This window comes from Bactrocera tryoni, chromosome 1 (genome assembly GCF_016617805.1).
Source record: "Bactrocera tryoni isolate S06 chromosome 1, CSIRO_BtryS06_freeze2, whole genome shotgun sequence".
NCBI lineage: Eukaryota > Metazoa > Arthropoda > Insecta > Diptera > Tephritidae > Bactrocera > Bactrocera tryoni.
In genome coordinates this window covers 5,485,633-5,500,051 of record NC_052499.1, presented here as the reverse complement: position 1 = coordinate 5,500,051, position 14,419 = coordinate 5,485,633, and the positions used below count along the sequence as shown (strand labels likewise).

Below are 14,419 nucleotides of genomic sequence, written 5' to 3'. Positions count from 1 at the left end.
GCAACATTTCTTTGCCTTACCTCAGATACAAACGCCTTGAGGATCTTATTGCGGCTCTGTATCTTAGTAATGGTCTTATGCAGATTAAATGAATACGGACTATCAAAGGAAACATCTTAAATTTTTAGATTCTTGACTGGCAGAATTTTTGTGTCAACAAAAATATTGAGGTCTAGTACTTGCAGTTAAAGAGCAAAAATATCATGGATATAGCATTCACTTTAAGCGCATGCCATCGATTGCAATACCGACGTCAATATCATGCAAGCATGAGGAATATCCCTTGAATGGATGGAAAAATTTAAAATAAACGAGTACATATGTGAGAGTGATAAATTGAGAATCTGGGTAAGATACTTTACTCCACAGCACACACTCCAGCATCAACAGACGGCATAAAGCCATTAGATTTTGACAACTTGACCCTGTTGATGAAACAATGAACCTCCTCGTCTGTGAAAGAAAGTGGCTTATGTCAGGGGATTCTTGATTATTTATTACTTGAAAATTTTTATTTTTGAAAAATAATATTTTTTGTACGGGTTTTACACTCCGGAAGGCATTTCTACACAGAATTCATTATACTTGGTTTATAACAGAAGTGGTAATTTTCAAACCTTTCTTAAGGCACAAAATATTCTTATTTAAATTTGCACGGGTCCTTGAATATAACTGTTAAAAAATTTACGTATAATTTTTTTAAGACTGTAATAATATTTCACTAAAATGTGAACCCCGCAAAGCATTAAGAACTGCATTACTTTACTAATTTCAGATGTTCGTACTCAATATATATTGCATAACGAATACATAACGGTTTTGGGTATCAATAACATTTTTTTATATTTCTTTCGTATGTATGAACATTTATTTCGCGACAGTTAGCACTCAAATTTTTTCAGTGCATTTACGTCAACTCGAAGCACCGTAATGAAAAACCAACATAAGCATTCCAATTGCATAAATTTTTCCAACCAATCATATGTTTACAAACAAGCTAAAATAGCTGACAGCACGAAGCTAATGCCAAGTGTTACGTAACCAGTTAAATAGACTTCAGTAATTTTCAGAAAACGACCAGTGTCCCACAACAAATGGCGGACACCACAGCAAGAATGAAACGCTAATGGAAATGCTAAAGCGAACTTAAGCGCAACCAATGTTGCAGAACCCAAGTGCAAGCCTTCAATAATGGTAACGTAGTGTGAAATGTCATGCGAAGACATCAAGGCTCCTAAACCTAAAGCCCAGGCGTATCCAGTCAATGCAAAACCTGTGCCTCGATGAGTAATTGATAACATCGATGTTAGCTGTGGCTTATAGATAGTCAAATGTGGAGACAATTCACGTCCAAGACGTATATTTTTCTCATCAAACGTTTCTGTCTGAATTGCCTCTGCTGCTGGTACAACTTTTAAAGTCACTTGGCGAGCCGGTGCAGCGACTTGCATCCGTTGAATACCCTGACGTAAAGCAGGTGATCGAATAAGTGAACGTGTTATGGCATACCTATATAGTTAAATTAATATATTATTAATACCAACTTTTATCCGCAACACTTACATATTAGCTACTTTGCTCCAACCTTTTCTAGTATATACTTATTTGTCCACTTTGGTTTTGCTGTCAAATTGTTTTGTGCTTGTTCTTATCGAAATGATAACACCATTCGCAATGGTGAAAGAACTCATGGCATTGAAATGAGAGACCGCTAATTAAATGTAAATACCAGAATAGAAACAATTATAAAATGTCATTCTGAAAAATTAACAGTTGAACACGCTTCAAATGAAACTTCGTTATATTTTATATTTAAATCTCCAAAATTGTTTACAGAGATGCTAAGAAAAAGGTTGTTAAGATAGTAGTCATTAGTGCTACATAACCAGTACCGTAAATTCCTTTCAATGAGAGGAAGCATCCGGTTTCCCATATCAACACACGGGTACTAGCGCATAAATGGTAAGTAAATGGAAAAGCGATCAAAAATTTAAGTATAAATAAAGAAGTTGCGCCCAATTGTAAGCCATCAAGCATCGTAACAAAATGGGCGTTGTCGTGCGAAGATATCAAAGCGCCTACACCTAGACCCCATGTATAAAGGCTCAGCAAAATTGAGCTTGCGCGATTTGATATAGACATAATCGAAGTCAATTGTGGTTTATAAATTGTTAAATTTGGTGAGAAAAATCTGCCAAGACGACGATTTTTTGCACCATGAGTTTCTTTTTCTCTAGGTTGAACTATTTTTAGTTTTATTTGCTGACATGGTATTGTCCGTAAAGTTCGGTACAAGTTAGAATATGTACTATTTCGAGCTAGCATATTTCTAAAAATGAAAAATTAATCATTATATTTTTATAGATACATACATATATATTTTAATTATAAAATAATAACGTATATTCATACTTACAACAAGAAATTCGTTTGTTCAAACGCAAAACGGCTTAAAAGAATTCAAAATTTTCTATAACAGCTTATAGTGTTAAAAAACTTCTCAGCTATGTTGATAAGTAAAGGCCCAGTCACATACAACTTTCCTCGCTTTGACAGTCTATATAGAATTAACGCAGCGCAGAAAACAAAAGATTTGCCCCAATAAACAATTTGCTTTCAGTGTTTCTCTCTAATAAAATTAACGACTGTTGCTGGCAAAGCGTAAAAAGATGAAAGTTGCCCAACATTTGGCTTGCTTCGCGTCGAAAACTTTTTATATAAAAAAGGCTATATCGAACCTTTCTCTCAGAAGAAATGTCTGACGCAAATCGAAGCAAAATTTCCATGTGAATTGACCGTAAATGTGAACAAACTTTTCCGATCGTATCTTTACGTTTTCCGGACCTCCCAATTTATGCCAATAACCAATAATTTGTATATAATTCGTTAGCAATTTAGAACAGAATTGTCATGAGCAAACAACTATTGTGAATTAAATGTATTGTAAGATTCTTAAATGCATCTCTGACAGTGTTTCTGAAATTCCGCTTTTTTCGTATTCTATTCTATTACCTTGACGGATTTCGCGTGGCAGCACTGCATGTCAATCTTCAATCTTTCTTTTTGTTGTTTGCTGTAGACGTGAGCGCGTGGCTCTGTGTGACTAATTTCGTGTAAAAGTCGGGAGTCTCGAATTTTCTTAGTTTTCAGACCTAAAAAACCTACCGTAAAAATGAAAATCTACAAGGATATCATCACCGGCGACGAAATGTTTGCTGATACCTATAAAATGAAGCTGGTTGATGAGGTTATTTACGAAGTTTACGGTAAATTGGTTAGCCGTGCCCAGGGCGAAATTAATATCGAAGGCTTCAACCCATCGGCTGAGGAAGCCGATGAGGGCACCGATTCCGCTGTCGAAACCGGCGTCGACGTTGTCTTGAATCACCGTTTACAGGAGTGTTTTGCATTCGGAGACAAAAAGTCGTTTACACTCTACCTCAAGGACTACATGAAGAAGGTTTTGGCCAAATTGGAGCAAAACTCGCCAGACCAGGTTAATGTTTTCAAAACCAACATGAATAACGTAATGAAGGAAATTCTTGGCCGATTCAAAGAATTGCAGTTCTTCACTGGCGAATCCATGGACTGCGATGGTATGGTAGCCATGTGTGAATACCGTGAACTCGACGGTGTGAGTACACCCGTTCTCATGTTCTTCAAGCATGGACTCGAAGAGGAGAAGTGCTAAAATGCACATAACAAAAGAATCACACCATATAAAATAATTATTTTTTGTTTAGTAAATACCGTTTAGTTGAAATTGTAAAGATTTCCTTGACATATTGTTCAGATCAAACACGAATTTAAGATGTAACACTTATATTTTTGGTCAAATTTTGAATATTATAAACTGTAAAATCGTAATGCTCTTCAGTGTAACTAAAAACAATTATGTATTTTAATTTTTTTACGAAATATTAATAACACTTCTCCATATTTGCTGCTTTACTGCACGATCTGCTAAGTGCACCGGTAGTAGTAAATGATGAAAACAATTTGCAGCGTATACTCGAGTAATTTTTATACAAATATTGGTTCTTTATTAATTTGTTTAAGTAAGAAGATGCAACAAAGATGAAAAAACGAAACTGCTATTTTGAAAAAATATATAAAAAATACGCAAAATAACGTTACGGACAAATTAAAGAAAACCATAAACAATCAAACGGCCTTTCATTTTTCTCAAATATGTGTGCACATAACCTCAACAGGGTAATTAGGTAGTTGGCAAAAATTTCTGGCGTCGGCAATTCGCATCGCCGTTACAGCAATATCAATGCAAACAAAATGGCGTTAGTGCTAAAATGTTACATCTTCGCTTCCCGGAAGGGATATATTCGAGTGATAATCAATAACTTTTAATTTTAAGAATCCTCTACCTGTGCTAATTTTTCAGTACAACAACAACCAAGAAAGGTCATTGGCGTAGAAGAAAGTGTGGCGCAACAACAATTCAGGGTGTGTGCTTGTATTTGTTATTTACTTGTATTCGTATTCTTTGTAATATACGACGTCGAGTAAATATATGCACAGCTGAATCACTACACCAATCTGTTGCGTACATATGTATATCGCAAAATAAACTCATACTGTAATTATTGCCATGTAGGAAAAATGATTTGCAAATATGTACACATATAAGTATATGTGTACGAAAATTATCGGTATGAGCTTCTTCTCAGCGCTTTAAAATAGAAGTGTATGGTATGTAGACTATGTATGATCGATTTAGGAATTGTGTTTCATTTGATACATATGTATCTTTATAATTAAAATACATACAAGATGACCGACAGAGGAGGCAATTCTTCCCAGGTTCTGAATTCTTAGAGCAGACATTTTTTTTAATATTTTCAACAACAATTAATGGTTTTCTGTTTACGCCCCTGCATATCCATATAGGTATCATTTCACTCCTTTCTGCTTTATGTTATCACTTCCTCCATTTTTAACTCAACTTCTTATGTTAGTTTACAAATTAACTGTATTTTGACGACTTTTAGTATAAATTTTATTTTCATCTTGCATATACATACATATGTATTTATAATACGTACATTATATCATTTAATATACACACTTGTAATTATCTATTTGCTAAGCTTCATCAAACTTAAATGATGATTTTGTTATTATTTAAGACAGTTATCTACATGTATTTTTACAAATACGCGGCTTAATAACTCCTGTGTTTAAACGTTATTCAATGATTTGATCACTCGTAGTTAAAATATTGATCGGTTTTCGATTAATTCTTGTAATGGAATGATTGCACTAAAATAATTCTTTATATTATATCCTTAATAAAGGATTATTCAAGATTTTCGTAATTACTCAATTTCGTTATTTCGTACATTCACAAAATGTTAATAAAATAAATATGTATTACTACACATAACAATGCTGTTACAAAGCCATATTATGAAATAAATTAGTAGAAAACATGATTTTAAAGATAAATCTCTTTAGTAAATTTATCTACATAATCTATAAATATCCCACACTTAATAAATTAATAGTAGAACTAAAAATTTAGTTGAGAGAATTCATAGAGCTTACTTTAAGTATTGAAATATAAACAAGTTTCGTTCTCATATGCTTAATCCCAATTTAATTGATTCAGGATATAAAAACGTATATTAGTTAGATGCATTCCTTTTTAGACGGTCATTATCATACGTAATCTAACTGTATATATATCTGTTTAACACCAATGGACTCAAATATCATGCGCGCGTGCGTCACTACATATTTGGGATCTACGTTTTTGGAAACCTCTAATTTAATTGCACCCACATACACGTCTGAACATAATGTCCAGAAGTGAGGATCTTGCACAGCGTAAACTCCTGCCAACCCAGTTACCTTTTGATAGCACTGCGGCAGCGCACGATCCAGAGCGGATGGTTGTCGTTGCATTAAAATTAGTATGGATTCTTTTATAAGGCCCAACACACTCATAGCGATAAGTAATGCTATGAATATAGAGCATATGGGGTCAGCAATCATCCAACCAAACATTTGCATTAGCACCGCAGAAACGATAACACCCACAGAGCCCAGGGTATCAGCTAAAATATGCAGAAAAACACCACGCATAATTTGTGAATTGCTCCCAGAGATATCATCGGTGATAGCGTGCGAATGTCCGTGTCCTCCGTCATGACTATGACCATGCCCTATGAAAATAAAATTGAATGAAAAATCTTGTTAAAATATAGTTGATGTATATACTTACCGACATCCATAGTGATCGTCTGTTGATTGTGATTATTTAAATCAATATGATTGTTTATAACATGAGAATGCCCATGACCACCACCGCCATGAGAGTGACCATGTCCACCGCCCCCTCCATGGGAATGACCATGACCGTGTTGAAACGCATATATACCAACGAGATTCACTAGCAGTCCTAGCACTGATACTACAAACAGTCGTTCGTGTTTTACCTCTGGGGGTTCAATCAACCGTTCAACACCCTCAGATAAAATGAAGAAAGCGATGAACAGTAAAAATAGACTGTTAACAAAGCCTGCTAAAACTTCAGCGCGCACATAACCATAAGAGAACTTATCATTTGCTTTCCACTTAGTAATCACTGAAGCAGCTAATCCAGCCAATAGACCGGTACAGTCAAAAAACATATGGAATGAGTCCGATATAAGTCCTGTAATTATAAAATTATAGATAAAAACTATTTAAATATAGTTCAACTTTAGCTGAAACTAAGGGTTATCAATAAACATATACACATAGGTATATGATATTATGAGCACGTGAATGCAAAGTACTATATACCGTTCTATCGATATAACAATATAAAAGCAAGTGAGGGCAGATAAGATTAATTCTTAGTAATCTTTCTCAAAAAATTTTGCTATAAATACAGATCTTAATATAATAAACAGCTTACCTAAACTATTCGTCCATATGCCATAAAATAGTTCCACGAACGCAAAACTTAAATTAAGTAACAGAAATAGAAAAAGATTTCTCGAATTGCGATCCGAAAATATAAGACGCTTCCAACTGTTTAACTTCTCCTTAATCCGATAGCTAAAATTGCTACGATCCTTGTGCGTTAACGGTATCATTGTAATCTCAACTGATATATGCGTTTATCTAATGATTAGACTGTGCTGCAATTACAACTAAAAGAATATATCATAAAACTCATTCCACTGTCTAAATAATGTTGCTGTTGGTTGACTTGCATACGTGTTTTTATTGATGCTTACGAACGGGTAGATCTGCTTTAGGCTTGTTTAAACTTTTGTATATTATATTTGTTGCTTTCAGCGGCTCTTTTTGATCTTTCTCTCTTTTGACACTCTCCAAAGCGTCTCTTTAGGATTATAGAATTATATTAGAACCGTTTGTATTTAAAACTTAATTAAAGTTTATGCACTAATACTATTTTTAATCTAACATAGACTAATACAGACGAAATTAAGGCCTTAATTTATTTTACTTAGTCGAGTTATCAAAATTAATTTATCGGAGCTTTCGTTTTGTAGTGACGTTTTGTTTTATATGGTGACGTTTAAATTTGATAGATCGTTCATACTCTTCTTTAGAATAAGTTCACAAAAAAGCTTATAACGGCAAAAAATTGTTAAAATTATTATTCAAATTTAATTTATTAATTATACTCCTATTTTGATGTTGCAATTTGGGAAAAAATTACTATATCGTTTGATAGTTTACTGGTTATGTGTTAACTAGCAAAAATTATAGATAATAAAAAAAATATATTCTAAACAAAAAGTGAACAAATTAGCAATATGTTATGTCTAGCGAATAGAAAATATTTGGTGAGTTATTTAAATATGATATATCGAAAAAACATATTATATATTACTAAAATAAAAATTGCTTTGAAACGGTTTTAAGCCAAATTTCTTGGCACACAAATACGATACCGTTCCTTTCCAAAATTGTAAATGTAACAGCTCTGGGTTAATTTATCAGTAATTCAATTGTGAACGAGTAGTGTTGAATGAAAATGGTGTTATGGTAGCACTGACAATTTCCGGTCTCCATCTTTTTGCTTTGGGTTTCTCACGATGGTGAGTCGATAGCTGCTGTTTTCTGCCAAAAAAAAGTTTTGTTTCTGTGCCAAACTATTCAACTGTGTGAAAATTTAACAATGCCTTAGCAAAAATTCACCTTACTAATTTTGTGATGGTTTGAACTTACCGTTTTTGAAGAAATTTAATAAAATATGCGAGTTTAGTTCGGCACATGGTTATATTGAGCACAATGGTTTCGTGGTAAAGGAAACAAAACTTATTGGCCGTGAAATAACCTCAAATGAAACAAACAGTAACGTGAAATTGTAATTTACAGCCACCAAAGAAGGACGCGAAATCGTCGGCTAAACAGCCTCAAAAGACACAAAAAAAGAAGGAAGGAAGTGGTGGCGGTAAGGCCAAGAAGAAGAAGTGGTCCAAAGGCAAAGTCAGGGATAAGTTGAATAACCAAATTCTCTTCGACAAAGCCACCTATGAAAAACTATACAAAGAAGTGCCACAATACAAACTTATCACTCCTTCAGTGGTATCTGAACGTTTGAAAATTCGTGGTTCACTTGCCAAAAGAGCGCTGGTGGAATTGCGTGACAAAGGTAAGGAGAGGATTTGAGGTTTTCAATGAATATTGCTTTCATTAGTTTGTATATCTTGTAGGTCTGATTAAACAGGTCGTGCAGCACCATTCCCAAGTGATCTATACACGTGCAACCAAGGGTGATGATGCGTAAATATTTTACCTCTCTTTGCAACAATACTAAATGTATTTACTAGCTTTGATGGTAGAATAAACTAATTCGTTTCCTTTTATAAGTAAAATACTGTGGTTATTTTAATTACGAGATGTAAGGTCAAGAAATCATCAACAAAGGGTTAAAGTAATTGAGACTAAAGGGTTTTGACTAAATGAGTATCAATACTGGATTCAATTAATCTGTATAACTAGTGTAAATTTGTAAACATTCTTTGTTTTTATTTATAAAAGTAAAATTTCAACTATATTTACACTAGGAGAATGCGATGCCTACTTGTTTCTAATTGCCATACTTTAAGTACAGAAGTAGACAAACAATTATTTCTGAAAGGAATGAAGTGTGAAATTTAATTGATCATGAAATTCCCTGGAAAACACTGATTATGTTTGACATTTAAATATATGGGTAAATTTTAGAATAGAATGGAATGGAATTAAGAGTTAGTTGTAATCTATTTAATACAAAGCAAATTTGTAAATCCGATTTAGTGAAGTGTTAGTGGAGGTGTTTAATACCGACAATCAAAATCTCGAAATTTTAAATTCCGACTAATCAAGATGCCGCTAATTCAAAATACGGATAAAATAAAATACTACACTATATAAAAAACCGGTTTAAATGGTTCCTAGATCCCGCCACCTCCCGAATGTTAAATATTTGGATTTTAGTTGAGTAATTGAAAGCAAAAAAGCTATATTTTATGAAAGTTGGCGTTGTATGTTTGGGGGCCTGCTCCTTTCATTTAGAACACGCCCAGGAAGACATAAAATATACAATGGAATCAACAACAGAGAATGTATAATATTATTATATTATACGTTCTCTGTCAACAATTAACCTATTTATTGTTATATGTTATTGTTGGTTATTGAATGAATACAAAATGTTTACAACAAATATTTTTGCTTAAAAGTCAGCAAAAGAATTATGTACTAAAAATTGTTACATTGCCTTTAAAACTTCTGAAATGGCTTGGCATCACTTTTAATATTATCAATGAATGCACAACCAATATCTTAATTGCTATTTATTTTGTGGGACATTTTCGTTATATTTTATGTTTACTTATACAATTATCTTTTTCCCTACCATAATAAGAAATTTTTTATATGCTTATAGCTGTTGTGTGACATTAAGTTGATATTCTTTTGCGACTTATGACCATATTTATTGTAACTTATAACCACATGTTTGCGTTTATACTAATTATACAAAAATAAAAATAAAGGTAAAATTTTCTAATTTCAGAAGTATCATTTAAAAAATGTTAGAAATTATTGTGCATACAAATTATTTGTTATTATAAAGTTTATCATAAGAAGATGCAACCCTGCATAGAGTTGCAAGGCCACATTAATCAGAAAAGTACAATTTTTAACCAATAGAGGGCGGCATTGTTCGTCTGTCATGTGATGAGTAAAGTTTTTCTCGGTCACCTGTCACTAAAATAGTCTTGATATTTTGTGAGTTTTTTTGCAAGTATTTTTTACAAATTTTCATTAGCTTTCTGCGTAGTTAAGTAAAAAAAATTTATATAAAAATAACTTATTGCAGATAAACCGTGAAAACTTTGCAGAATGGCCCAGATACGCAGCGTTGTTCTCCACACATTCTGGTGGCTGTTTTTGGCCACTAGCATAGTGCTCATCTTCCAATTCGTTCTTACTGGCAAAGGTGAACGTGTAAGTGTTGGTTGGTTCCTGGCATCCACTTCACCTTATATGTGGGCATGTCTTGGAATTGGTTTGTCGGTGGCATTATCTGTGGTAGGAGCTGCTCTGGGCATTCATACAACGGGCACCAGCATTGTGGGCGGTGGTGTAAAAGCTCCAAGAATAAAGACAAAGAATTTAATTTCGGTTATCTTTTGTGAGGCTGTAGCCATTTACGGACTGATCACTGCTATCGTTTTATCCGGTCTGTTGGAATCGTTTACAATGTCGGCAGCACTAGAGAGTCAAACTGTAATGAATAATAATTGGTTTGGAGGATACGTAATGTTTGGTGCAGGGTTAGCAGTCGGTTTGGTGAACTTGTTCTGTGGTATTGCTGTTGGCGTTGTTGGTTCCGGAGCTGCTCTTGCAGATGCAGCTAATTCAGCGCTTTTTGTGAAAATTTTAATTGTGGAAATTTTCGGTTCAGCCATTGGACTTTTCGGCTTGATTGTAGGCATTTACATGACGTCCAAAGTTAAAATGGGTGATAAGAAAGACTAAGTTAAAAATGCAATGAAGGAGGTTGGTACGAGCAATTAAAAGACACAGCACAGCTCAAAGAAAAGTACCATTAACATATAGATGCCTAAATACAAATTCCAGTCAAAAACAATGAGTCTTTCACTCATTCTTTGTTTTTGGATTATACTTAATATCAAATCGTATTAGATGTACATATTTTGATTAGTAAAATTAAAGTTTACCTACATAAAAGAGCACAATGGTTCACAGAAATTCGAAATAAGCCATAAATTACCCAACTCATTCCACATTAGATAAATATTTGATGAGCAAAGTATTTAATTTTCATTATTTAAATGCGTGCCAATAGGCCTGGGTAATGAATTGAATGTACTGCTCAACAGAAAAAAATTAATTCAACAATATACGAAAAACAAGAAATGATGAAATTACGACTATCGATTCTCTCATTGGGGACAAACCGAAATTCTGCTACAAACATTATCGACTCTGTTGTCATCTAACCGAACACCGTCTTGGATGTAGTTGCAGTTCTATATACTGTTGTTGTCTTAAGTTTAACATTTGCTAATTTAATTAAGCTAAGCTTACCTTAGTCGGCTGTTCAAGTCCGATTCAAACGAATTCCAATAGTTTTATGTAGGCGACTTGTACATAAATATCAGCATCAAATAACACCTATATGTACATATAAAAAAATGTGTATGTATTTCAATTTACTTACTATTACTTTGAAATTCGATTTGAATCCACTTGAGGCACGAACAATACGATATCATAAAAACAAGTGTGTGTTTCCTTTTTGTAAATTATTTATTGTTAATGTATAAAGGAGTGCCCATTATTATTTTGTACATTTAACTGTGTTTTAAGATTTATTGTATGTATTAAATAATCCACTGTATAAAACGGCATATGTTATTGTATAAACAAATTTAACGAAAGTATTCAACAATAAATTTATGTTGCAGGTTCTCTAAAAAAAATTTACTTATTTTTAATTGATCGGTCAAAACTATTCCTCACATAATTTTTTGTAATATTGCCGATAGATTTTGGTCGGAAATATTTCGGAATCGCAATCAGTGTAGTGGGAATAGACTGCGACACTTGTTGTTACAACGGGTGCTTAATCACCGTTAAGGATTAGATAAATTGTCATCGAGGTCATACTGTTTTTTGTCATTATCCTTGGTAAAATAAAAACCAATTTGTGTGTATATATGTTGGAATATATAAGTATGTATATCTGTATTTCGTATATTTCTCTAAGTAGTATAAATATACATAGATATAAGCATATATTTCATATATGCTCAACTATAAAATCACTCCAAACAAGGTCTGTATTGGGTTCATTCAGTTGGGGCACCTCTTCATAAGATAGGCTACAAAAACTATCTTCAGGAACTTTCGATAGAAAGTAACTATCACCTTGCAGCATGCTATTGTCAAGCATATATTTTATGGATTCATCTTCGGCTTGGGTATTTTTGGCATTTTCTACTTCGATATTTTTTTCATCGGACACAGTTCCCTCTTCACTCTGTAGGATGGCATGCCGATCCATATGCGCCCTAAGTGAGTACTTTTTTATAAATGTCTTTCCACATGTAGTACATTTATAATTTCTTTCGCCAGTATGTATACGCTCGTGATTCTTTAAATCACATAGCTGCGCGAAACTACGGTTACAAATCTTGCATTGATATGGTTTTTCACCGGTATGAGTGCGCATATGTAATTGTAAAAGGAAAACTCGTGAAAACCGTTTTTGACAAAAAGTGCAAGAATGTGGTTTTTCTCCAGTGTGCGTACGCATGTGCACCGTCAAATTGCTGGTCTCATAGAAAGTCTTATGGCACAATGAACATGAATAGTCAGGCTTTCGAGCGTGACGTTTCATGTGCATTGTATAAGCTGATTGAGTTTTGAAAGCCTTCGGACAGTGGTCACATTTGTAAGGACGTTCCCCGGTATGTGTACGTAGGTGCATATTGAGAGCGAAGTTGGACTGCATTTGTTTGCCACAGTATACACATTCTCGTTGGGATGACGTTGGAAATGTTTTAATTGGGATATTAATGTTAATTGCTGGAGCAGTTTGATCATTGGATTTTATACAACTAATACTATGATTTATATAAGTTTGCTCTATAGTAAAAGTGTGACTACAATTGGGACAGCGATATGGTTGTAGTAGGAAGTGCACTTTTTCCAAATGTCTTTGAAGATTAGCTGCCTGTAGGAAAACTGCTCCACAGGAATCGCATGTGAATTTTTTTTCGGCCTAAAAAAAGACATACATATTTTAAAACTTTATTTTCATAACCGATTGTACAAAGCTTACATTTATTTGTGAGGCAACATTTGCTGTGCTATTGATATCATTCATCAGGTATATACTATTAGGCGAATAAATTTCTTGTTTTTGTTTTCCTTCACAGCTATTATTTTCAAAATATTCCATTACTTGCCATTCTTCATTGGTTTCTTCTATTATATCAATACCGTTTAAATTAAGATCAATGGGTTCCCCGCTTTCGAGCGCAATTGCACTATCAAGCTGTGTGTTTGCTGTACACTTCACATCAATGTTTTCTTCATTTAAATTTGTTTCCACAAAACTATCTGGATGAATTTCTATGATATTACGATCGCTTAGAAACTGTGTATCATATGTAGCTTCAGTATCAGTGGAAGGTTCTTCACTTTCTACGTATTCTGATTTCTTTTGAGGAGCAGCTTTTAGTAATTGTTGTGTCCGTTCACATTTCTCACGAAACTTCGCAGCCACCAATAATTCAGTCGTACATTCCTTGCATAGAAATTTTGGAAGACTGTCTGATTGTTCTACCTAAATACAAATATATATAATACAATTTATTTCAATAATGAATTCAGTATACTTTGATTCCTCCACAGCGTTCCAGTAATGTGATTAGGTCTGTTTGAAAGTCTTCAATAACACCACCGTCGTAAATATGGATCATTAACTCCTCAAGTTGCAGGCAAACTCTACAACATACCTCTCCCTCAGTACTACTTCCGGATGCCATATTCTCTTCAGAATTCATTCCAAGGCGTTTTAAATAATTCTTTATGGACTTATGAGCTGCTATGTTAAATTTACGTATAGTGTACAAAGGAAAAATTTCCAACACTATTGAATAACGGCGGTGTTTTTAGTGAATAATGGCGTAGTAGTGAAAACAGCTGATACGTGTACGGTGTAGAATTTAAACGAAATAGAAAATTGAAGGACGCCAAAATATAAAATACAATAATAAAAAATAAAACAATTTGCAATAAATTCCATAACTATTGTGATTCAAAGTTAAAATTTTTTTATTGGTTACTATAGCATTATACATTATAGAAAAAATAATATTTGTTATCGACATGTTTATTTTCATTCAAGTTTATATAT

General features: G+C 33.5%; 6 protein-coding genes across 7 annotated transcripts; 3 read left to right on the top strand and 3 right to left on the bottom strand.

Annotated features, from left to right (window-relative positions):
* Window positions 1-761: 761 nt before the first annotated feature.
* LOC120766482 (succinate dehydrogenase cytochrome b560 subunit, mitochondrial) lies at window positions 762-1,671 on the bottom strand. Its single transcript, XM_040092024.1, has 2 exons — window positions 1,564-1,671; window positions 762-1,509 (listed from the first exon to the last, which is right to left on the bottom strand). Coding segments are annotated over exons 1-2 (525 nt in total). The 5' UTR covers window positions 1,566-1,671; the 3' UTR covers window positions 762-986.
* Window positions 1,672-3,057: 1,386 nt separating this feature from the next.
* Window positions 3,058-4,086, top strand: LOC120774833 (translationally-controlled tumor protein homolog). The gene has a single exon (XM_040104650.1). It carries the CDS (start codon window positions 3,173-3,175, stop codon window positions 3,689-3,691), a length of 519 nt encoding a protein of 172 aa, XP_039960584.1. The 5' UTR covers window positions 3,058-3,172; the 3' UTR covers window positions 3,692-4,086.
* A 926-nt stretch (window positions 4,087-5,012) lies between these two features.
* On the bottom strand, window positions 5,013-7,526 carry LOC120774820 (zinc transporter 7). 2 transcript variants are annotated; one of them, XM_040104629.1, is made up of 4 exons: window positions 7,225-7,526; window positions 6,920-7,157; window positions 6,242-6,673; window positions 5,013-6,182 (listed from the first exon to the last, which is right to left on the bottom strand). In XM_040104629.1, the coding sequence occupies exons 2-4, from the start codon at window positions 7,098-7,100 to the stop codon at window positions 5,677-5,679; spliced, it is 1,119 nt and encodes a 372-aa protein (XP_039960563.1). In that variant the 5' UTR covers window positions 7,101-7,157; window positions 7,225-7,526; the 3' UTR covers window positions 5,013-5,676. The 2 variants fall into 2 exon arrangements, with proteins under 2 accessions (XP_039960563.1, XP_039960572.1); XM_040104638.1 differs by having other exon boundaries at window positions 7,245-7,526.
* A 489-nt stretch (window positions 7,527-8,015) lies between these two features.
* LOC120766501 (40S ribosomal protein S25) lies at window positions 8,016-8,855 on the top strand. Its single transcript, XM_040092056.1, has 3 exons — window positions 8,016-8,075; window positions 8,356-8,632; window positions 8,694-8,855. The coding sequence occupies exons 1-3, from the start codon at window positions 8,073-8,075 to the stop codon at window positions 8,765-8,767; spliced, it is 354 nt and encodes a 117-aa protein (XP_039947990.1). The 5' UTR covers window positions 8,016-8,072; the 3' UTR covers window positions 8,768-8,855.
* Window positions 8,856-10,162: 1,307 nt separating this feature from the next.
* LOC120769188 (V-type proton ATPase 21 kDa proteolipid subunit) lies at window positions 10,163-11,928 on the top strand. The gene is made up of 2 exons (XM_040096083.1): window positions 10,163-10,254; window positions 10,346-11,928. Exon 2 carries the CDS (start codon window positions 10,369-10,371, stop codon window positions 11,005-11,007), a length of 639 nt encoding a protein of 212 aa, XP_039952017.1. The 5' UTR covers window positions 10,163-10,254; window positions 10,346-10,368; the 3' UTR covers window positions 11,008-11,928.
* A 283-nt stretch (window positions 11,929-12,211) lies between these two features.
* LOC120769170 (zinc finger protein 620-like) lies at window positions 12,212-14,162 on the bottom strand (the record flags this gene model as incomplete). The annotated part of the gene is made up of 3 exons (XM_040096058.1): window positions 12,212-13,279; window positions 13,340-13,846; window positions 13,899-14,162. Coding segments are annotated over 3 exons (1,755 nt in total), but the record flags the coding sequence as incomplete, so codon positions are not given.
* Between the last annotated feature and the right edge of the window lie 257 nt (window positions 14,163-14,419).